At 41.9% G+C, this 23,810-nt stretch overlaps 3 protein-coding genes across 7 annotated transcripts; 1 reads left to right on the forward strand and 2 right to left on the reverse strand.

The window, feature by feature from the left end:
* Nucleotides 1-302: 302 nt before the first annotated feature.
* LOC115400869 (A-kinase anchor protein 200) lies at nt 303-9,086 on the reverse strand. Of its 4 annotated transcripts, XR_003932830.1 has the most exons (9): nt 9,070-9,086; nt 8,562-8,693; nt 5,078-6,464; nt 4,844-4,995; nt 2,628-3,042; nt 2,378-2,507; nt 2,016-2,194; nt 987-1,781; nt 303-888 (listed from the first exon to the last, which is right to left on the reverse strand). XR_003932830.1 is itself a non-coding variant. In XM_030108928.1 (8 exons), exons 3-8 carry the CDS (start codon nt 5,897-5,899, stop codon nt 1,536-1,538), a joined length of 1,944 nt encoding a protein of 647 aa, XP_029964788.1. In that variant the 5' UTR covers nt 5,900-6,464; nt 8,562-8,693; nt 9,070-9,086; the 3' UTR covers nt 902-1,535. The 4 variants fall into 4 exon arrangements, 3 of the variants coding, with proteins under 3 accessions (XP_029964788.1, XP_029964796.1, XP_029964804.1); XM_030108928.1 differs by lacking the exon at nt 303-888 and having other exon boundaries at nt 902-1,781; XM_030108936.1 differs by lacking the exons at nt 303-888; nt 9,070-9,086 and having other exon boundaries at nt 902-1,781; nt 8,562-8,709.
* Nucleotides 8,195-13,661, forward strand: rad9a (RAD9 checkpoint clamp component A). The gene is made up of 12 exons (XM_030108957.1): nt 8,195-8,365; nt 8,569-8,639; nt 8,759-8,832; nt 9,143-9,191; nt 10,528-10,642; nt 10,803-10,902; nt 11,079-11,185; nt 11,455-11,561; nt 11,711-11,775; nt 12,120-12,218; nt 12,573-12,837; nt 13,225-13,661. Exons 1-12 carry the CDS (start codon nt 8,332-8,334, stop codon nt 13,339-13,341), a joined length of 1,203 nt encoding a protein of 400 aa, XP_029964817.1. The 5' UTR covers nt 8,195-8,331; the 3' UTR covers nt 13,342-13,661.
* tbc1d10c (TBC1 domain family, member 10C) lies at nt 13,641-21,937 on the reverse strand. 2 transcript variants are annotated; one of them, XM_030108911.1, is made up of 10 exons: nt 21,855-21,937; nt 21,431-21,568; nt 20,397-20,496; nt 20,010-20,117; nt 19,572-19,678; nt 19,298-19,412; nt 18,993-19,058; nt 18,639-18,828; nt 17,634-17,791; nt 13,641-17,065 (listed from the first exon to the last, which is right to left on the reverse strand). In XM_030108911.1, exons 2-10 carry the CDS (start codon nt 21,565-21,567, stop codon nt 13,952-13,954), a joined length of 4,095 nt encoding a protein of 1,364 aa, XP_029964771.1. In that variant the 5' UTR covers nt 21,568; nt 21,855-21,937; the 3' UTR covers nt 13,641-13,951. The 2 variants fall into 2 exon arrangements, with proteins under 2 accessions (XP_029964771.1, XP_029964780.1); XM_030108920.1 differs by having other exon boundaries at nt 21,431-21,571; nt 21,855-21,910.
* Nucleotides 21,938-23,810: the final 1,873 nt, after the last annotated feature.

The following is a 23,810-nucleotide window of genomic DNA, read 5'->3' on the forward strand; positions in this document are numbered from 1 at the left end:
TTGTACAGGCTAATGGACTGATGTAATTCTTCTTTTTATAGCAAACACTTTAAAGAGACATGATTCTCATTATTTGTCATTGACTCACATAATATCATAATAGACATTCATGTACTGCCTTGTCTTTTTAAGCTCTCTCCGATTCGTTCGTTCCCCTTCCTCCCGCTGTCTCCCCCTCCCTCCCATCTAAACTGACCGGGACACTAATAGATCAGCTAAAGAGCCTCTTAATGGACGGTGATTTATGAGGAAACACATCCATGAAAAGTGGGTGCAGAGGAGCTGACAGCAGAGTGCCACAAAGTTTCAACGTACTAATTTAATAACCCAAATCAATACAGTAATGCACATAATGGGAATGACAGAAATATAATACAGAGTTACAGAGCACTCTGTCAGTCTCAAAATCGGACTTTTGTCACTCTTTGAAATGAAGCCGCAACTCATCTCGCCATGAGAAGGAAGTACTTTGATCAATGTAACCGATAGGTGTGTGTGTGTGTTCATGCACGGTCTGTGCAAAACCGATACGTTGTGATAAAATCTTCCTTTATTACTATGACCAGGATAACAACACAGCTACGGCTTCTGTGTTGTTGAATAAGTAAAATGAGGATGACAGAAAAATACATGTTCTTTCTCTGTTTACTCTGAAGTCAACTGCACTCAGTGTGAATCAACTTTTATGTTGTGGCGTTTGGTAACAGATCAAGTCGAGTCAAGAAGTGCTGCAATATATATATATATTTATATATTCACAATCAATTCAAAGTTACCAATGTAAGTTTAAAAAAAGATCTTATTTACAAAAACATTAAGACTAGTCCTTTAATATGTGCGATAACATGGTACAGTCTTCCACGTTTCTCCACCCGCAACACCTGGAAACTGCAGTGATGGCAAAGAAACAAAAAAAAAAAGCAGGAGCTGGTTAACATTGTTGTAGCTGCATTGCTGTAAAAGTTGCGTTAAATGATGATTCTCACAGTGATTGTCCCCTTCATGCAAACGCCTGAATCGAACTCCACCAGAAGAAGAAAATGCCGAATGTCATCAGCTGCTCCTTCAGCTCGAGCTCGCATGCTGCTGCTCTTCTGGGGTTAATCGGCACTATGGTTGGACAGGGAGCCATTACCAAGAGACAGGATATGGAGGGAGTCAGAGGCACAGACAGCAGGGCAGATCGTCGTCTGCCGCTGTCCTGTGTGAAACTGGAGGAGGAAGACACTCATTACCTCTGATGAAAGTACTGTGAAAGATGGACAACAAGGGTTTTCTCGGCGTGTACTTACTGCAGCACAGAGCCACAGAGATAACAGACAGTAGGGAGGAGGAGGGAAAAGGTTGTTGTTGGTGTTTTTGTCCTGTCCTAATCCATAGTAATTGTATTTATCTCACTTTAAAGTCCCAAATAGTTGCTGTCCTTTTGGTATATACAACATTATGAACATTAAAAAATATATTTTACTTAAAAAAAGAGTCTTTTTCTTTTGTTGTACATTAGTGAGACTGGCTGCTCACGTTTGTCACAGTCACTATCTGGGCTTTCTCCCCGTATTCCTCCTCTTCAGAGCCAATATCCAGTTAGGAAGAGCAGGACGACGGGCTGGCGCCACCTCCTCCACCGCCACACGCTCCACCTCTACCTCCTGCTCCGAAACAGTGTCCTCCTCTTCTTCTGAGTCCTCCTCTGAGACTGTGACGTCCAGATCCGGCTCCGCAGACTGTATGAAGACCACCTCCTCTGAGAAATGAACGTGCCGGTTCTCCTCAACTCGCCTCTGATCCACGGGAAGAGAAAGAACACAAACAGAGCAGATGAGCAGGAGATTTAAAGAGCAGCAGACGCTACAGACAACCAGGCCACAAGTACACTGCATATAATGTGTACGTAATGTGTGTATTTATTTGAAACAGACCATAGTGTGAATATAAAGTAAAATAGCTGTGTGTGTTAAAATTGAAATTCAGCTTTTTTGGGGTTTCTATACACGCCGTGATACAGATTCTCTTACCCTTTTTGAGAGAGTTTCCATTGAGGACTGTGAATCCCGGGATATGGAGTGTTTGAGGACGCCCCGGGGTGGAAGAAAGGTGGGATTGACAGTAGATGGAGACGGATTGATGGGATGAGAGTTTGGCATGTGGCTCTCAGGTCGTGCTCCTTCTTTTTGCTCCATGTCTTCGCCTGCGTCTGTAAAAATGGAAGTGAAAGCAGTTAAACTTCAATTCTTTGCTCAAACAATTAAAAACAAATCGCAACCTTTTTAAACAAAGACTTCAATGATATTTGATCAAGATTAAGATCCGATTCTTTTCCAAACTAAAGCTCATCTAAAATATAAACTGAAAACTCCGAGTGTGAAGCTACTTTGACCTTGATCTGCCTCCTCTCCTTCGCTCATCTTCTCAGGCTGCAGCCTCTCAGCTGACTGATGATGCCTCTTTCTGGTTAGCTGCATCCGATTCCTCGTCACTGGGCTGCGCAGATTCTCTGAAGGCTGCGACTGCAAAATAAACATCAAGATTATCACACTGTTGAAATGAAGTCAGTTGATTTGTCTCCAAATATGAAATTGAGGAGATGAGACGACTTCTGTTAGGTCATTGAAGAAAAACAGTCTCACCTCGGCTGGTGATTGAGATTGCATCCGTTCACGTTCACTGGGCTGCGTGTCCGACAGGTTCTGACCGTCCTCCATTGGTTCTGACTGATCCACATCTGCGTGCATCCTCACATCTGTTTGTTTTCCTTCCGTAACGTCCATGCTGACAGGCATTTGAGCGCCGCTGAAAACGTTGGATGGCTCCACACCGCTGAAGCTCCACTGGTTGTTCCCAACATTCGCTTGGTTAAAAACCCCTGACTGGGTGTGAGGGTCTGGCTGGTTTTTGAGTTGAACCTGCATCTCCTCTGATGGAGTCTGATTCGCTGGAGCGGCGAACACGTTGGGGTTTAAGAACTTGGCCCACTCTTGACCCTTTGTGATTTCGTCCAGCAGGCTGAACGACCCAAGACCAAACTCAAAGTCACCGATAGATCTGAAACAAGAAAACAGACTTCAGAGATTCCGCTTTGCAGCTTAACAGCTGCACAATGGTTAGTGGTCTCGCTGTGGTCTCGCTGTGGTCTCGGAGGTTGCACGTTCTCGCTCTGCATGTATGGGGGAAACATATCCAGGGAAACCTGTCCTCTGCCTTCCTTCAGAATCATCTGGGATTTTTTTTCCAGTTCAGCATGACCCTGAGCTGGATCAAGCCGGATCAATGACTTTACGCTTAATGGTTACTGTATCACAATCCCGTCGCATTCTGAGCAGGAATATGGTCAATATGAGGATGAATAATTCAGTTTGTACTTTAGGATCACTTCATTCATTCATTCATTCATTCATGACGTGATTGTGACGACTGACAATCCAAAAAACAGTGGGTTTTTTTTTTGCGATTATGGTGAAAGTGCGGCTATGTTTTTTGTTATATTATATCATGATTTTTGTTTTAATGCTGTGAAGCACAAAGTCTTGTTTTTTTAATAGAAAAAGTGCTTTATGTATAAAAATTTGATTTGAATTCATTTTGTGTTTGATTCAATAATTAAAACAAGTAAATTTGCAGTTTTAGTACCATTTTTGTCAGTTATACGGAATCTCAAACATCTTCACTTTTATATTCCTGTTCATCCACATTGAACATGTCAAACTCCGCTCAACACAAACTGCCTCTCCAGACTGTTCACTCAGCACACAGCGCACATTGAACTGATTCTACATTCACTACACAGGAAAACTGTACATTTTAAACATTAAAGCCAAACTGATGATACCGACAGCTTTAAAAGAAAACTCACATTTTATTTGATTATTCTGGGATGTACCATATGTATGTTTTGCATGTGTGTGACTGTAGACTTGTGTGTCTGGATGTGTTTTTACAACAATTTTTTTTTTATTTTTAAGGTTCTTGTCAATCACTTTTAGTCATTATTTGAAGTGGTGAGGTTTTATGGTGTGTGTCTGTCACTCATACCCAGCTAAATATGAGAAACCAGAAGCCAGAGGGCCTCTTCTGTCAGTTCCCCCGTCAATTTGGAAATACTTAACAGAAGAAATCAGGCTCGCTTCATCTCTGTTTTTTTTTTGTTTTTTTTAATCTATTATAAATCTCCCCTTTGTTTGAATGCTCCTCTTTCACCATCTCAAATTGAAATGTGTTCCTTGAAATAGTTTTGCTTTTGTTTCGAGCCACTTAGTGAGAATGTCCATGGTTAAAGTTCAGGCTGGGTTTGAGAGTTTGCATGTTCTCCCTGTGCATGAGCGGATTTTCTCTTGTTTTCGCCTACGTTCCAAAAACATGCATTTGAGGTTAACTGATGACTCTGAATTGCTTGTATGTGGGATGGTACAGTAGAAAGATGGAGGGAGGGAGGGAGGGAGGGGGGGGTGCTTTTCTTCACTGAGAAACAATTTGCAACTTTCTTTTAATGAAGTTCTGTATTTTTTTCCATTGACGTTACACACGAAGTCAAAAAGCCCTGAGTGATATTTCGAAACACTTCGCTGTACGTCCATTAGAGTGACGTACAGTCACATTTTACAATGTTTCCTTATATGGCATGCTACAAGAACCGAACGGCACATGACATAACGCGAAAGTGAGACTGCAGACGATGGGACGCTATCGGGGACAAGGGCGTGTTTGACAGAAGATGTGAAAGAATTTCAGCCGGGACTAATTTCACTGGAACAGTTGGAAGCTTTTCAAATGCTTCACATATCTGACTGTTGTTGCTTTGGGGATGAGAGACAAACAAAGAAAACCCAGCTGTGGTGTCACTGATTACCTGAAATGTCCATCAACAGTGCTGTCCTCCGTGTGTGCAGGAGGAGTCTCACTCGGACCTTTGCTGCCCGGAGAAGAGAGCATTGCTTCTTGGTCATTTTTTGAGCTGTTGAATGGATTTTCCCCTGTCGATGTCTGGTTTGAGGTTAATACCTGGGAAATACAAGTGTTGCATTTTCAGTCGAGGGAGTTCATTTTAGAAAAGTGAAAATTACAGTAAAAGCACACTACTTACATCAGTTCCTTTTGCACCCTCGTGGTTGGCCATCCCTCCTTCTTCTTTTCCTTTTTTACCAAAACTTCCTTGTCTGTCTCTCCATCTCTCCTTAATCTTTGCTGTCCACCTTTTTGTTTTTTTCTCTGGTGGCCGCTGTTTTTTTCTAAAGCTGCTGTTTACTGTTGTTGTTGCCAAAGCTCCCAGTCCACTATTACCCACATGCAAAGGTTTATCCTCTTGTCCACCAGTCCCAGTATCTGTGCTCTTCAAGGACCACAGGTAGACTCTGGGAGTGAAGCCCCGGTCCAGTTCTGGATTCTGTCCCATGCTTAAGGCAGTATCTGTATTATGAGAGGCGTCTTTTGTCATAGCAGAGCTGCCAGAACGCACCCTCTCTCCATTAGTCTTCTCAAAGGAACTGATATCAGCATCCTTGAATGATTTGGCAGGAAGCAGCTGGCCCGTTCCCGTTGGAGACATCCCGTCCTGCGACAGCCCGGCGTTCTCACCAGTCTCACCATCGATGTTGTCTTTCTGGGCGGCGGAGGAAATGGGACCCCCGTTGATTTCACCGCCTTTGGGGCCGTCGTCAGTGTGCACAGAAGAGATCCTGAACTCTTCTGGGATGCCATTCTTACCAGAGTCTCTCACAGGACTTGTTTTCACTTTCTGGTCACTGGATGCTTCTGTCTCCACATCTGGCCTGCATGTGGGAACAGGTGTGCTGAGTGCAGGTGTGTGCAGGTACGCTTGGCTCTCTCTCCCCGGCTGAAGCTTCAGTCTTTGCAGCATGGACTGCACCAAGGCCTGGGTGTCTGTCGGATTTTGTGGCTGAGACATTTAGAAACAAAACTGTCGTTGATCAGCTCTAGGAGTTACGGAAACGTGTGAACGCCGCACTAAATCCGGCAAAAACATGAACAGATTCCATGCAGCGATGTGATGTGAAGCTTTACAAAGAGGATGGAGACCATGGCAGATGATATTCCCTGTGTGTGAAACATGTCAGTCGCCTGATCATCTTTTCTGAAGAAGCTTCTGATCACAAATGTCCACACTGGTCCTGTGTTTTAAAGTTTGGCTTCATAATTGACCTTCTTCATTCTTTCCATGTACGCTGTCCTCTCTCATGGAAGCTTCACTGCCATGCTGAATCCACTCTGTCAAGAGCCTCAAAAAATCCTCACAGGAATCTTCGTCTCTTGGTCTTGTTTTGGCACCGAATCAAAAAAGTTCCTTACTTCGCACAGCTTCTGTCCTTTAAAGTCTTCCTCCGTCTCCCATTAAATGTCCAACACACGGAGGCTGCCTTCGTCACGCCTGTGTTTTAGTCCACAGCAGCCATTTATATGGCTGATGACGGGAGGAGGGACGGTGCACTGCAGCGTTCCTCAGATCTTACACACTGGAGCAGACAAACAAGAAAGACCAGTGAGGTGAGATAATTGTGCTCTGACAGTGTCACTCGCTTTCCCTCAGTTTCTCTGCCCATCTTTCAATTCGCTTCCAGTTGCTTCCTTCCTTTTCCTGACTATCTTAGCTTGCACATGTGCAAACAAACACACACACACACACACACACACACACACACACACACACACACACACACTCTGTCTTCCCACTGTGACCCTGAACTGGTAATTACAGGGTGTTTCTTGAGAGCAGCTGCTATTTATGTGTGTATCGTTAAAATGAGAGAAAAGGTCTGCAGAAATGCTTGGAATAACCCGTTTCATATAAATTCTGTTATATTCAGATGTGTTAAACAAATTATTTGGTAAACAAGTTTTACATCATGTAGTTTGACAGTGGCCTGGAGTTTAGAAGGTATATTTTTGTCAAAGTATCTTGTTTCTTTCTGATATCTGCTGATTTAAATTAACACCTGGAATTTTACATTTTTTATTTTCACTTAATTTGTTCATCGTTCAGTTTGTATCATTTCACAGTACTTAAAATTTTTGGATGTATAGATGATTTAGTAATGACGGCATCCCAGACTTGGGTGTCAAAGTGCTCTCACCTCACAGTGAGAAGGCCTGGATTCAATTATTCTCCATTTCTTTGCATGGGTTTCCTCCCACAATTCAGACACATGCATGTGAAGTTCACTTGTGACCTTAATTTGCCTTGAGGTGTGTGTGGCTGTCTGTCTCTGTGTTTGCCCGAGATGGACCGGCGACCAGTCCAGGGTGTATTTTGCCCTTAAGCTAGGATTTGGCTCCTGTGCGCCCTGGTATAGAAGCTGGATGGGTAATGTTGATTAAAGGTGTGGACTGAAAAGGAAAGGGGCAATAACTTGTAATATGATATGATTAATTACTGTTCCCTACAACATGTTGATAACTGAAGTGAAAAAATGGTTTGTGAATTTCAATGCAGAGTTACGATAAAAACTTAAAAGTTTTCACTGTAAGTCACTGAAGTAACTGAAAAGTAATATGTGGCACGATTTACACACATTTCAAGTAACAGGACAGTTTACTACATGAGCATACGCACACAGCAACATTCCAAGAAAGGCATGAAAGTCATGAACGTAACAGTCAACATGTAACAATAATAAGCAAACATGTAGGATTATTATTCCAGCATTCATATTCACTCTGTGAATAGACTTCAAATCTCTATAGGTTGTTGAGAAGAAATTACTTTTTTGTATTTCATCCTTAAAAACTATTTAGAACAATATTGTTATATTTAAAAGTACAAGTAGTTTACTTTAAAAAGCTGGCTTCACTCACTCATGAAATTCTTTGGTTTGTCTCTGATGTTTTTAAAAGAATTCACAAAGAAAAGTTTATTCTTGCTTTTCTCTGTGAAATATGTTGTAACTTTTAATTTTTATTGATTTAATTATTTGCATACGGTATATGTGTGTATTATTAGCATTACTAGCAGCAGGATCATCATCATCATCATCATCATTATTATTATTATTATTATTATTATTATTATTATTATTATTATTAGAGAAAATATTACCACGTAAATCCTACGTACCCAGCAGTTCTGACGTCACTAAGTTCCTGCCCTCTGATTGGTGCGGATTGAGGAAGCGAATAATGGCGGCGTAAACAAGGATATAACCTGTGAGTAGGGAGTCTGTCGGGAGTCAAACATAAATCTTTAGAGGTAAATAAACTGAGCATGTTTTCAACGAGAAGATTCGTGCTCGGTATTCAGACTGTTACACTCCCAGAACTTCACTCCTCGAAGGTTGTGAAGCCGCTGGCTAACTTCTAGCGGAGCTTGCTGCGGCAGCAGAAACCATGCAGTGTGTCGTCACGGGAGGAAACGTGAAAGGTACCAAACATCTTCTGTCGAGATAAGATCTGAGGTGTTGCAGATTAAAAACGAGGTTTTATCAACCATGGAAGCCATTCACAATGAAAAGCATTACTAAGTGTCTGCTTGTGTATCTCTCTGTCTCTGTGTGCGCGCGCCTGTGTGTGTGTGTGTGTGTGTGTGTGTGTGCGTGCGCGCGCGCGCGTGTGTGTACCGTCCAGTGTTGGCCAAAGCCATTCATTCGTTGTCCAGGATTGGAGATGAGCTCTACGTGGAGCCTCAGGAGGATGGCGTGAGTCCCTCTCAGACACTCTTCTTCCTGCCATGCATCGAGTCATGCTGCTTCCTGTTGGTGCACACTGTGCGTCGGTTTGATCTGTGTGGGTTTTTTTTTTCTTCTCTGTTCTGTAGTTGGCCCTGCGGTCTGTGAACTCCTCTCGGTCTGCATATGCTTGTTTCCTGTTCTCGCCGCTCTTCTTCAGCAGGTGCAGACTTATTACACTGTGATGGGTCAGTGATCCTCACAGTGCAATGTCACCGTATCAGTCATGATCAAAATACTTATTTTACTCTATTGGGGTTGAAGTAGTAATGGTTCTTACAGATATTTTTACCTGTTGCAAAAAGCAATTATCCCTCATTAACCTTGACTTCTTAATGAATCCAGAACGTCAGTTTCACATTGTTGTATTTCATGAAAATTAGAAAATGTATTTACTGACCGACTGAAGGCTTTGAGTGCGAGGATCATTGCTTTTTAACACATGATAACTTCCCCTCCTGTTTGCTGTGTAGGTACTCCACCCCCAATGGGCACGACTTCCGGTGCAAGATGGCTATCAAGGTGTGAGAAATGAATGTTTCACACAGCCTATAATCTGGTTTGATCCGGTGTAATTAATTTGTCAGTAAGGCTTCTTGTCTAAATTTTTGATTTTGCATTAAGTTTTCAATCAGGAATTCCTTAAATATGGCTTCTGGTAGATTTCTCTTTTGAACTGTCCTGCTTTTTTTAATGAATGTTTTAGAATAAAACTACTTTATCACCAATACAACCTCAGTTAGTAAACATACAGTAGGTCTAAAACATTTTTGACTGTCAATAAGAAATCCACTTTTTGAAAGTGGAATTCCCCTCCCACTAGCTGGTATGTATTGCGTTTTGTAAGTGTACACTGTAAAAGAGTAAGTATGTAGTAGTTACACCTATTTTATGGTATTACCACAGTTATTCATAACTTGTCACTTTATTTGCTTTTCAGCTTCATGTTCAGTAGAATTCTACTCTATGTGCACCTTTTACTGTCATTGTTACAATTTGGTTGTGTTGCCAAAATAATCTCTCCACACACCTCAGTGTGTTGATGTGTGCTTCGGTGGTCTATTCTATTTGCTGTGCATTTTCTTTTTGGGTTTTTGTGTGATTAAGATGGAAATATCTTCTCCTTCAAAATTACAGTCAGAATAGAAATCACTATCATTGTTTGAAAAGCAACAAGAAAAAAACTCTGTGGCTTTAGCTGGCAGCACAAAATGAATAAAAGTGTGAAAATGTATAGAAAAATAACGATTACATGACTAAGAAATTGTAAATTATTCCACTTCATCTTGCTATAAAATGCTAAGTTTGTTGAGGTTTTTAAAAGTAGTCTCCTCGTCTGGAACAGCCGATGTCCGGATGGGTGTGTTCCTGATAGAACTATTTGTTGCCAGATAATGAGAACGTGGACTAGTGACACATGCCTGCTGTTTCAGTTTCAAAAACTATTATTGTATTTTAATCCTGTTTTTTTTTTTCTTGTTCATTTTAAACTGAAAATCATTTTTAGAAACTGCAATTTCTTCAAAGCAAACCTTTTTTTTTTTTCAGTTCGTCGTCGTTAGGAATTACTGTGAGACGATTCAGGGACGAGGCAGATAAATGAACACATTTCCTCTCTGTAGTCCTCTTCAATGCTATCTTTCCTGTCATGTTGCTTCACTGAGTTTGTGGTTATCAGTGTGCATATTTTGCAAAACAGCTGAGCTGTAGGAGTATATGCAATCCAGCAGTCACAGTAAAAAAAAAAATAGCTGAAAATGAAACAATAAATGTTCCTAAAAAACTTTTATAAACTGTTGCCACAATGTATCACATGCTAATTTCTGTTTTCACCTTTTCATGTTCCTTTGTGTGTCAGAGTGTGCAGGCCGTGTTCAGATCTCTGGCCACTTTGGAGAAAACGGTGGAAAAATGCCACATTGAGCTGGATGAGCACAAGAACAAACTCACCTTCACTTTACACTGCAAACACGGTATCAGTGTCTCCCTCCCTCCTTTAATGTTTGACAGTGATTTACATGGATGCTTTCAAATGGATTGCGTTCAGGCTCCCCTGTCACATGCTTTATTAATCACAATGTGCATTCATTGCATTTTATTCTGTGTGCGTGTGTGTTGGGGTTTTCTCTGCAGGCCTCCTGAAGACACATAACCTGTCTTTCCAGGACAGTGAAAGTTTGCAGGCTGTCTTTGATAAGGACAACTGTGCCAATGTATTCAGAGCCCAGCCCAGGTCTGTAACACCCCTCTGCATTCTTCACTGCATTAATGACGGGCTTTTGTAACGCCAATAAAAATACTTTTTTTTTTCTTTTAACCAACAATGCTCTAAAAAATGACAAATGTAAGTAAAATATACTTTAATGCAGCTGTAGAGTCCAGATGTGTCTCGTCTTCTTTTGTTGTCAGGGTACTTGTGGACACGGTCGTGCATTTTGCTCCTTCTCTGGAAGAAGTTACTGTGTCCGTGAGCGATGAACGGATGTGGATCAAGAACCATGTGGAGGACGAAGCAGGTGACAAGACTAGTCATGGCTTTACAAAGGATTTAGAGTATTTGTTCAGTCAATGGTTCACTTAAACATGAAGTCAAAACATCTCCTCAGTGGAAGGAAAAAGATATTTGTATAGCAAAAAGCTTTACCGTGTGTAAATATTCTATTTTTAGTCCAACGACACCAGAAATACATTCTGAGCTATTTTTATGTTTGTTGATTTAAAAAAAAAAAAAAAAGGATTTTTTTTTTTTTTTTTTTAAACATTCCCTTCTTTTCCTCTTTGTCAGAACGGTCCAAGGCCATGTTGACAGAGCTGTGCCTGGCTTCAGATGAGTTTGACCACTTCGCTGTTCAGGCCCAGAACAGCATCACCTTCTGTCTGAAGGAGCTTCGGGTGAGACGTGACAAATACTGACCCAAAATATCACAAATAATCATGCAAATGACTGAAGAAGAAGTGTTTGGGGAGTACCACTTATGATATGTTTTAGAACTCTTCCACTGTGAAGTTGTGGAAGGTCTGACCTGTCGTCTCTCCTCCAGGGTTTGTTAGTGTTTGCGGAGGCGACCGGCCTCCCTGTTTCTATATACTTTGATGAACCTGGCAGGTGAGCATACAAACCTACTAATCCTGGCAGCGCTTATTGTTTAGATAAATTTGAGCATTCCGGCTTTGTGCAGCACCACATTGGACTTTAAATGAAACAGGAGTCTACATGTAATGTGTTTTGTCATGCCTAAAATGTTCACCTGATGTGAGTCTAAATACCCTCAAATTAAAACTTAAGTGTCTGCACTCTAAGAACACCTTAATGGTTTCATTCCAAATCTATTGCGGTGGCATTCAGAGAGAAAATTCAAACGATTTTTTTCATATTTATATATTCATGCAACCTGACTGTAAAGTGATGTCCAACGTTTTGTGTGCATGTGTTGTGTTTTTGTGTGTCAGCCCTGTGGTGCTTTCAGTCGCTGACAGCGTCCTGGAGGGGAACTTCGTGCTGGCAACGCTGTCTGATGAGCCCAGCGTTCACAAAAACAACAGCAGAGGGTGGCTATGAAAACAAGGATGAGGGTTTTACATGCCGGAAGCACAATGACAATGCTAAGCAAAATACTTTTGCCTGTCCTATGAAGAACAGGAACTCTAATATTGAAGCTACAGCGCCACCTGGTGGATCAGATTGTAACTCAGGGCTGCCAATAATTTGAATATTTAGGATCCTTTGAGTAGAGAAGCAACTACAACAGCCTCAACTGTGGTTAAATTATCTTGTTTTATTGTGAACTCTTGCCACAGATGATTTTAATACATTGAGCTTGATACTTAACACATCTTGTTGTGCTTAACTTGTGTCATCTTCCTCTCTGACCTGCTCACCCAGCTGTCTCCTCTTCTTGTCAGGACGCGTTCTGCACCGTCGCCGCCCCCTGATGACTTCATGAATGACGACATTGACTCCTATCTAATCGCCATGGACACGAGTGTTGCCCCCGAACCCCTGACCGCCAGTCCACCCAGGCCGCCCAGGCCCTCGTTACCTGATTCCACATGTTCAAAACGACCTGCTGCGGCCAATCACAGGACGAGGACTCACAGTGACGAGGGGAAGGAGGAAGATGGGGAGGAAGATGAAACGGTGGATTCAGACAGACCACCGAACAAAAAGGTAAAAGTTAGGTTTTCACAGACATCAGGGCTAGCGCGTTGCTTGTTTTCCCCTGACACTGGCATTTTCACCAATTGGAAGTAAGAAAGTACCAAAACGGCGACAAAATTTAAATAAGATGAAGTGCTGTTTAGAATCTAATACCATGTTGTCATGACCTTTAAAAGTCATTCTAGACATTTCACACTAGGATGAAAGTTTGTTTTTATTTGAAAGGTGCTATAATATCATAATCATCTTTTGGTGAATAGTTAACCTGTCATACTACCTGAAAAGGATTTGTCTCAGATTTAAAACATTACTCGTACAAGAGAATCTAAGTGACTCATTAGTAAAATAGATGAAGCAGTTTTGTGATGATTTGTCCTTGTTTTCTTGTCCTCACAGTTCCGGTCCCTCTTCTTTGGATCCGTACTCCCCCCGTCCTCTCAGATGAGCACTCAGCCCATGTCTTGTCAGGAAGTACTGGCCAGTGACAGTGAGGACGAGTCTCAGACAGACTGACTGTGAACTGATGTGTGTGGTAAACCAGGCTCAGCTGTGCTGCTGTGCCATCATACTCCAAGTTCTGGAAAATAACAATACAGAGTTGTTGGAAACTAATTTCCTTTTTTTTACTGAACCACACAAGTGTTACTTTGAGCAGGGTGAATGTGTAGAGGCCAGGTCATTAGTGTATTTTTCACCATCATGTTAGATTGTAAAGGTCACTGTGGACCTAAAATCTGTTATAATGTGAAATAAGAGCACTTCCTTTTAATTTTGGTCATTGGTGTCAAGATGCATCATTGAAGGTTCCCCCAAAATAAAACAAACTTATATTTGAAAGTTTGGAAATATTTATTATTCACATATCAAATGGTAAATGGACTTTATTCATAGAGCACATTATCACAGCAATCTCAAAGTGCTTTGCAAAGTTGGTCACACTCACACACACACACACACACACACACACACACACACCAACTGACGACTGCTATGCAAAGTATTTTACCTCCATTGGGGGCAATTTCATGTTCAGTCTCTTGCTCAAGGTGGCAGAGGATAAACCAGAATGACACTAAAACAAAAGCAAAAATGATTTGAAACTGACTTCACGCTTTTTTCTTTGTCAAAAGTAAGCTTCTGCGTAAGTAGCAGAAAATTTTGGCATCTTTGAGTCTGTTTTGGTCTTTGGAGTGGCATCATTTTTATCCTTCTCTTTTTGCACTTGAAAACTTTTCCCTCTTGTTTGGGGTTTCCTCCTCTCTTGAGCCCTCTCCTTCTCATCTTTCTCTTTCTTTTTTTTTAATCTCTCCTCATCTTTTTCCCTTCTTTCTCTCTCTCTTCGTATCTTCCTCCTCTCCTTGGAGGTCAGTTTCTCCTTCACTCCTTCCTCGACCGGTTTCTCAGCCTCCGTATAATCACTGAAGTCTTGAATCAAAATTTTTGGCACTTGCATTTTGGGTGTTCCCTTTTTCTTGGTGTTTCCGGGCTGTTTTCGTATCAGCCTGCTAAAGAGGCCCAAACTTTTTTGGGTGCCAGGTTGGGGAAGTGGCTTCTCCTGTGCTGTGACGTCTTCTGTTGGAAGTGTGACATCTGGGGCAGTTTTTGTTACATTTCCTGCTGCAGGAGTGGTTTTTGACGCCACTGGATTTGGGATTATCTCTGTTTGGGTTTTTTTCTGAGGGCTGGTGAACAGATCTTCAGAGAGCCTTCGTGTTAACTTAGATCCACGTGAGCTGGATGGCTTGCGGACACAGAAGTCTCCAGAAAACCGGCTGCTGTGGTGACCAGACGCTTGCACTGAGCTGTTGTTGCTACATTCAGACTGCTCTTTCTTAGATTGAGCATCTTTGTCTTGGGTATGTGGACTGTTGTCAGGGATTGGACCCACAGATTGAGCACTTCTATCTTGGGATTGTGGACCGTTGTCAGGGATTGGATCCACAGATTGAGCATCTTTGTCTTGAGAATCAGTACTGTTAGGAATTGGATCCACAGATTGAGCATCTTTGTCTTGCGATTGTGGACTGTTGTCAGGGATTGGACCCATAGATTGAGCGCCTTTATCTTGGGATTGTGGACTGTTGGCAGGGATTGGACCCACAGATTGAGCATCTTTGTCTTGGGAATCAGTACTGTTAGGAACTAGATCCATAGATTGAGCATCTTTGTCTTGGGCATGAGTATTACTAGGAATTGGATCCACAGATTGAGCATCTTTGTCTTGCGATTGTGGACTGTTGTCAGGGATTGGATCCATAGATTGAGCATCTTTGTCTTGCGATTGTGGACTGTTGTCAGGGATTGGATCCATAGATTGAGCATCTTTGTCTTGGGCATGAGTATTGCTCGGAACTGGATCCATAGATTGACCATCTTTGTCTTGGGCATGAGTATTGCTAGGAATTCGATCCATAGATTGAGCATCTTTGTCTTGGGATTGTGGACTGTTGTCAGGAATAGGACCATCTGTTGCTTCTCCACAAGTCAAAGCATTGCTCTCTCCAGCTGGGCCTTCCTGAAGACTTTCTTCTTCCGTTGCAGAACTCAAAGCGACCTCACTCATTGGTTCCTCTGGTGCTTCGAGCTCAGGAGTGTCGACCAGATCGACCCTAATGCTCTGAGTCAAAGTCTCTTCCTGTTGTGTGGGTTTGACAGAGTCTGCAGCCTGAGCTTCTTTTGGCGTTTCCTCTGTGACTGATTTCTCGCAGGCGGGTGATTCACTCTCAGTCAGAATATCTGAGTGTTCCGTCAAAATGATGACTTGTTTCTCCGGTTCTGATGTTCCAGCTTTGGCCTCATTTGGTTCTTTCATTTTGTCTTTAACGTCTAGCAGTTCAGCTTCAATTTCTCCATCATTCTGAAAGTCAGAGTCTTGTTTTTCTTGGATCGCTTCTGATGAAGACAGTAATGATTCCCCTTGTGTCTTTGAGTGTTTCTCTGAATCTGCTGGTGTTATTTCAGCCATCAATGTTTCCTGCATAGCTGCATTGTTTTCTGTTTGTTCTTCAGTCTGTTCCAGTTCATAGGTGCCAGCTTTGGTTTGGGTGTGGGACTCTGCCTCCTGTGGTTCTTCCAGTGACTCACTACTTTGATATTTTTCTTTAGATAAATCTAACTCTTTCTCTGTAATCACTTCTTCGTGTTCCTGTTGTGTTTCCATCTTCTTCGGGGGTTTTTTGTCTGTTGATTCTATTCCATCTTCGTTAGTCTTTGAGTCCAGCCTTGTCTCTGTTTTTGATACTTCAGCCACTGAGTCAGTCTGCCCCTCCAGCAGATGTCTAGTTTCTGTGCCCTCCTGTGGTTTCATGTCAGCCTGCATTACCTGTTCCTTGCTTGAGCTTCCACTTTCTTGCATTACCACCCCTGTATTTGTACCTTCATGCGCTCCTTCGGGTGTCTCACTGTCCTCATCCTCTGCAGCAGGTTCATTTTCAGCCTCCTGTTTTTCTGTCTTTTTATTTGTGTCTTTAACCTCCGCCTCTGTGTCACTGCATTCATGATTTTTTTGTTCCAGCACTTGAAACTGGCTCTCTGTGTCTATTTCCTCTTCTGGTCCGCAGTAAGACGTTTCTGCTGTTGGATTATCTTCATCTCCATCTTGATTTTTAATTGGATGTGTAAATGTTTTTTCCTTGGACTTCTCTGTCTCTTTAAGTTCACTCTCCTCCTTTTCAGGCAATCTTATTTCCACCGATTCAACCTGTTCTTTGTTTATTACTATTTTGACTGCAGGCTCTGAAAACAGGTTTTCAGCCGTCTTTTCGGTTTCCTTCATACTTTTCTTCTGCTCTGTTTGTGTCTTCACTGTGGACTCACTCTCTGCTTTGTGCCCCTCTGATACCATGTCCTCCTCCTCATGAACATCTTGTACTTTCAGGTCAGTCCAGCTTCTCCAGTCCTCCTTTGCTCCCATTGAGAGATGCCTCACGACTCTTCTGCCTCCGTCTCCTTCACTGATGTTGACTTTGCTCCCTTTTCTCCACCTTTTGTGAAGGAGTGAGGGAGACAGCGAGAGGGTGGAGGCTGAACGAGCCAAAGGGACAGACAGGTTTCCTGTTTCCCTTTCTTTCCTGTCCTGCTCTTCTTGGCTCTGTCGAACTGTTGCCCACGCCATCCTGTATCCCTGGCACCGACCTCTGGGGTCAAAGGTGGACGAAGGTCTGTCATTTCTCCACTTTTGTAACTCCTTTTCCATCCTCTTGTCTAGATCTTTGGCTGAGAGTGGCACCGAACACACCTGAAAGTAAAACAAGATGTTTCTCTCTTAGTCTCTTTCATTTTGCGAATTATCTTTCAAAAACAGTGCATGTGCACCATGAGCTGCATGTAAAAACACTTTGATTTCTTCCAAAAAAACACATTTCCAAATTTTGTGTATTGATGTAGTAAATGAAAGAGTTGGCTACTCATACTGAAACATGACATGGTGCTGACAAAGTTTGCATAGATTACATTTGTATAGATTTACAGGCAGTGCCATGTTTTCTTTATCTATTCGCTTTTTTAATCCAGGTTTTATAGAATTTGTCTGCATCTAGAGGGTTTCCATGCAGGAAAATAACTTTTTTTGGAGTCATATACTTTGGCTAACCAGCACATAAACCATTAATGAAAGAGAAGATAAAGATACAGACTTTTTTTTTAGTTTCAAATGTAGATTTGGCCGCAATATACTCCGTGAGCAAACATGATTTTGACAAGCTTTTTTTCTTTTAAGGTGGCATCTTTTTCAGGATGTCTTGTCTAAGAACTGTCCATATCACTGCCTGCTTTTTTCAGGATTTAACATGTCTGTCAGTTTTAACCTCTGCTATGAAGGCATCATCCTCATCTTGGATCTGGTCCCTGATTCCCCTCAAGATCTCCAGAGTCTCCACCTGACCCTGACACTTCTTCCTCTGGTCAGGTCGACCCAGCGCCCGTCGCACGAGCACCACTGCAACCTGTAGCAGCACCCGCACCCCTGCACAGCAGAGAAGAGGAGGGGTGAGAGAGACAGAGTCAACAATGAAGAGCTTTTGAAGAAACTTCACATCCAGCCTGATTAAAGCAGCTGGAGCAAAACAAAAAACAAAAAAAAACATGTTGGCAGATATTTAACTTATACAGACAGATCTGAGCATAGAATTCATATGTTCAGAACCATATGGTTTTAATTTGAATTGATCATCTATATGCACACTGAGAGAAATTACTGTGCTGTCAGGAGAGCAGTTCCAGTTCCCTTCAAAGACGTTGTGTTGCGTGGAGGGAGGGGCATTTAAATAGTTTCTCTTCTAGCTCTTAAACCAACGTTTACAGCTCTGGCTTTGTGCACAGTTGTTTTTGTCATGGAAAGATAGGATAGAACCTTTTCTAATCTATATAAGCACATGTTGACAGCACCTGATTAGCTACAGCATTGTCTTATCTTTTCAACTGGATCCAAAGAAACCAGGCTAAATCTGTCAGAAAACGCCATGGAAGATGTCACGTTTTTGAACTGACTGCAGGTTGAATAGTTCCTTGTTGATTTATTTAGTTATTAAAAACTTATCTGTCGGCCATACTGCTTCATCCAATTTCATCCACAGGTCATCAGTCTATCACATTGCAAACATCTAAGGACCTTCATCAGTTAACCTGAACGTGTAAATTAAACACAGACTGGCCCCGAAGCCTGTACTCAGTGCATCAGTGCAAACCATTCTACCTCAGTGTGACACATATTCATCTTTTGTCAACCATAAAATGTTAAAATGACAAGTAAAGCAATTAGAATTGCATTGTTTGACTAAATCGGTGATCACTATCCGAGGAAGAAGTTATACCATAGCAGAAGAAGAGATCCCAGACTCGGAGCAGCGTGTTGAAGGGCAGGTGACGTGTGAACAGACACATCAGCCAGTCTGTGGCGAACATGAGTGGCTCCACCCCGTGGTGCTGCAGGTGCTTGTGAACAGCTGGGCACATCTTCTTCAAAGCCCAGGTCAGCAGGGCGGCATCAAACAGGACTCCCTCCTACACAACACACCACTGCAGGCTCAGACAGAGACAAGCTGTGCATATACTGCGAGCGTGGGACTCAACACTGTCTCTGAGTGTTAGCTGAAGTTTAAAACAATGCCTTGATATTGAGTGCACTGGTGTCCATGCATGTAAGGTGGATGGTGTGTTTTCCTCACCAGCAGAGGGTTGTAATATCCAGGCAGGTACTGCTCACTGATCTGAACCAGACACCAGAAGGCCTCCTGCCAGGTGACATTAGGTCAACATTACACTCAGTTTTTTTGAACATTTATCAGTGTCAGTTGTCACAGTTTAAATAATAACTTATTACTCTGTCTCTGAAGCGTTGTTTCTTTTTAAGGTAGATGAAGGAAATAATGCGACACCTTTGCAGTCTAAAAGAACATGTTTACTTCAGAAATATTTCTTCAAGTTCGTCTTGTTGCCACATTTGTGGCACAGAAGTGTTTATTGACTTTACCTCAGCAGGCATGTTCATGAGCAGCACTGCAGCCACCGGTCCCTGTGCCTGACAGTAACCCTCCTGTGGTTGGTACTGGGTGTAGGCTTTCAAAACCCGGAACAAACCTTGCTGCCTGCACACACACACACACACACACACACATGTATACCGCTATCATCAGACTTACGAAATACAAGTAAAATTGTAATGTTCAAATGAAGAATTTCCTTTGCACCGAAGAAATAGTGAATATCTAGAGAGGGGGGTAGCAGTGAAAGCTGAAAATGCCTACCCATGTCCATCCTTCGAAAGAAACATCTCATGGAAAGGGAACTGCCGGTCCAGGTCTCTCTCAATGATATCCACCCAGCTCTGCAGCCCCGGCTGTGAATCCAGACACTAACATGCAAAGTACACTGTAAGATGACGATTGGTGCAACTTCACTTTATTTCGAGAGCAAATTAGTACGCAGTAACAGTTGTCATCATTTCATGGCAGATGTCAAACTTGTTTCTGTATGTAGTCCAGAAGATGAACAGTGTTAGCAGCAGATTCTTTAGGTGCTATCTCTGACAAAGCAGGGTCTCCAGCAGACCATGTGCATCAATGAGCTCTGGATGCCCGAGATCCTGTGGCTCTGTCACAGCGTATCAGGAACACCCCACTAGAGTTGCAGTTGTGGAGATCCTTTGATCCGGTAGTCTAGCCGTGTGTGTTAGGTTTTCTTGCCTTGTATAGTTCGTTGTTTTGCTTCATCCGCTCAGAGGCTCCACACAGCAGAGGCCAGCACTTTGCTCGCAGTGAGGCAGGGATTCCTTTCTGACACTGCACTTTAACCTGAGAAGTTGACAGAGGAACACCTGGGTCATCTCAGTTCTGTGCCAATATGCAAATATACCTTTTCCAGAGCAGAGACTTAAGACCAAAAATCACATGTTACGAATGACATTAGATATAATTCTGTTCGCGAAAAACAGGAGAAATACAACATAACCAAAGTGTGTGAAAGTATCCTGCCTATACTTATTGTATTTGTGACTGTGCTTGTCCTGCTGAGGAAAAGCAGTACCAGCCCTCATTCAGTGTGAGAGTTCAGTTATCTGAGCGGGGACACACCTTGCTGCTTTTCTTCATCAAGATACGATCCCACTGCCCAATAATGTTTATCCATTTGGCCTCCCGCTGCCTGACCAGCTCAGGCGATGGGCCCACGCTCCTGACACATCAAAACATAACAAAACGGCAGGTTAGCAGTAAAATCAAAAAGACGCAAATGTTTCATGTCTCGTTTCTCTATAGTAGCCAGATTAAAAAAAATAAGTGGGGATCTTTAAGCCGATGTGCGGTGCTGCTGCATGCACAATAGTGTTGATATTATAGAGACACAAAGCTGCAAAAAAGCAAGACAGGAAACAGGAAAACCACACGGTAGCAGTATGAAGTCTCCATGGCAACAGGTCAGGATGTTATCAATGGGGAAAGTCTGAGAGTGACAGGTCGCCATTTGTACAGCCTGTTCCATCCTGACTGTGCACTGCATCATTTGCAATCATCTTTCATTTCATTGTTTGTTAAATGCAAGCCTCTGGTCACTTGCGGGGAAAGTGTGATAATATGGTCTGAAAAGGAAACGGATCAGTGTTTTCATGTCTCTCTTTCTGACCACACATCATCCTATTCTTTAGCTCTATGTGAAAAAAACTGGTTTCAATTTTCAAGCATCAGCATGATCAAGTGTCTCATGTGTTCATGACAGCAGCGGTAGTAGTATAATGATTTTTTTTTTACATAGTCCATCCAGATGATTAAAAATGAAACGTTGTAAATTCTAAAACCCCAACAGATACTTTAAGACCTCCATCTGAACTCAGAAGCTCATTTTCAAAACTTTGATCAACTGTTTGAGGAACATTAGGTTTTGTTAAATTTCTCTTTGCATTTTAGAGGTAAAGTTTCTGTGTCCGTCTACCTAGGGCATATGTGTAATTACAGACTCCAACAGACTTCTCAGTTTTGCTTGCCTTTCCCACCATTTCACCTTATATATGTAACATTGACTACAAAAACACTGAGGCAGTACGGGAGCTCTTGCAAATTACTTACACAACAAAACAAACACCAGTACATGTGGAAAATGTGGAAGTGCTCACCCAGCTGTGGATCCATTGGTCACAATGAAACCAAACCTGTCTGTCTCAGGCTCCAGACTGACATCTGACCCTGCCTCAGAGCCAGAGCTGTCCTCCTCACTGACTTTCCTCTGCGACAGACTGGATGGATTCAACATCCTGCTGAGACAAAACAAGATTTAAGTGGAGACTAAAACGTGTGAAACCAATGTAAACACATCCGATAGATTTGCATCATCTCAAATTCCATAAATAATAAAATAAAAACTCTTCAAAATATTAACTATTTATCAGGAATTCAAAACGTTTTGAGAGTTCAGGTTGTATTCAGGCGGGGTTTTTAAAATCTGCCGGCTCAGTTTTCAGTATCACTGTGAAGATGCAACTTCCTGTAACTCAGTTAGATACAACGCAGCTCCTAAAATATGTATTTCAATGTATTTACCTTTTGTATTGCAATCACATTTGGCCAGTGTGCTGTTGAAGAGGTGAAGATTCTACAGTGATGGAAGAGGAAGATGAACTTCCTCTCTCTCTCTCTCTCTCTCTCTCTCTCTCTCTCTCTCTCTCTCTCTCTCTCTCTCTCTCTCTCTCTCACACACACACACACACACACACACACTCACTCGCCCCTTCACTGATGCCCTCCCTCGTTATGTCTTGCTTCCTCTTTATGTTGCAGATATGCGATTTGCGCCATCTCTCGATTGCGATGTGCAAATACTGCGACGTCTCATCAACGGTGTCGCAGTTTATACTTGTGCAATCTATTGATCTTGCTGATTTTATTGATTAAATGTCCCCTAACCCCGGCAAGGATCCACTGTCTGTGCCCATCAACCAAAAGTGCACAGATATAATGCTTCCAAAATTAAATATTTTTTTAGAGACCAGAAATTCCTGAGTGTCCGTAGAATAAGACTGAATATTATTAACCACAAAAGGTAAACCAGTGATAATTAGTCAGTGAATGCCCTTTCTGGAAATTCATCTTGTCGGGATTATTTCCTTGAAATACTGCTTGTGTGAAATCAAACGAAAAAACAAACAAACAAGCAAAAACGATTTTAGTCTTTAAAGAGCGCAAATTGTTTTGGGACATTTTGAAGAGCGAAAAAAGCGGAGATTACCGAGGGGACCCTGAATGCAACATGAATAACTGCGCAGTTCAGTGTCGCCTGATTCTTCATCATCACCATCAGTCTGCAGTAAGTTCAGCAAATTTCTTATATTCTAACAACTAACCGGCTACTGGTCGCGATTAATCTAACTTCCAAAGAAACAAATTGGATTGAGGGTGCTCTGACAGTTTATCTTAAATTAACCACGCGTGCATTATTAACAGACTTGCTATCTAACTGAGATTTACAAAACAGATGTTTGTATAAAAAATAAATGAAAGTGTTAAGGTTTACAGGGTAAAGTAACAGAGAACGAGTTTTTATTTCGATAACGGATATATTAGATTTATATGACATGTTGCGTCCATCGCTCTTGTTCAACCCGTGTGTGCAGCTGAGTCAGAAAACATTGTTCGAATATCTGTAAACAATCTGAAAATGACTGTCAGCGTGTCATTATATAAACTCTTATACAGTCAAAGCCGCTTTAGTGATTTTCCCCCCACGTGTGAATAAATTCGACATCAACCCCACGTAAATAGCAAATTCGACTACGGCTTCTTAATTTATTTTGAAATAAACTCAAGTATGACTCCTTTTATGAAGCTGTAGCTTATAATTATGAGTAAAAATCTCACTGCACGGCGTGAGAAATTTCGGGATTTCTGCTTTTACCATTCTGTCGGTGTTCCGTGAACGTCGCAAATCGTTTACGTGAGAGCGGGTATTTGGGGCGCCAGATTACAGGACGGATGATCAGCTGGCCGTTTAACTCCATGTGGCTCGTTGTTTCACCGTGTGCCTACTAAACTGCGAGGCATACGTCCTGAACTCACATTAGCTGAAATAAATACCATTTGATACATTTCCCTCTCCTCATCATTCAATGACATTTGAGATTATTTACTCACATTAATATCTTTAGGAACACAAAAGTTGGAAAATACAACAGCATAGTAAAATATGTAATGCAGATATGCAGAGTCATAGTGAAAACCCATATTCCTAAAATTATTGCCCATCTGGAATGACTAAAATGCTGGAATACTCTGAAAACTACATTCTTTCTATTCATTCATCTTATGTTCTGCTTCCTGTTCCCTATCACAGGATAAACAGAGACAGACTAGTATGCACGCACATACATTTCTAGTTCCTGATATCTGAGTGCATACATGATCCTTATTTATGTTGTTCGTTTGTGTAAATGAAAACGATATATGTGATCGTTTGAATTGCTTTACAGCCCTCTCCTTTCACCCTCTCCTTAATTTCATGGT

Source organism: Salarias fasciatus, chromosome 2, assembly GCF_902148845.1.
Source record: "Salarias fasciatus chromosome 2, fSalaFa1.1, whole genome shotgun sequence".
NCBI classification, from domain to species: Eukaryota; Metazoa; Chordata; class Actinopteri; order Blenniiformes; family Blenniidae; genus Salarias; species Salarias fasciatus.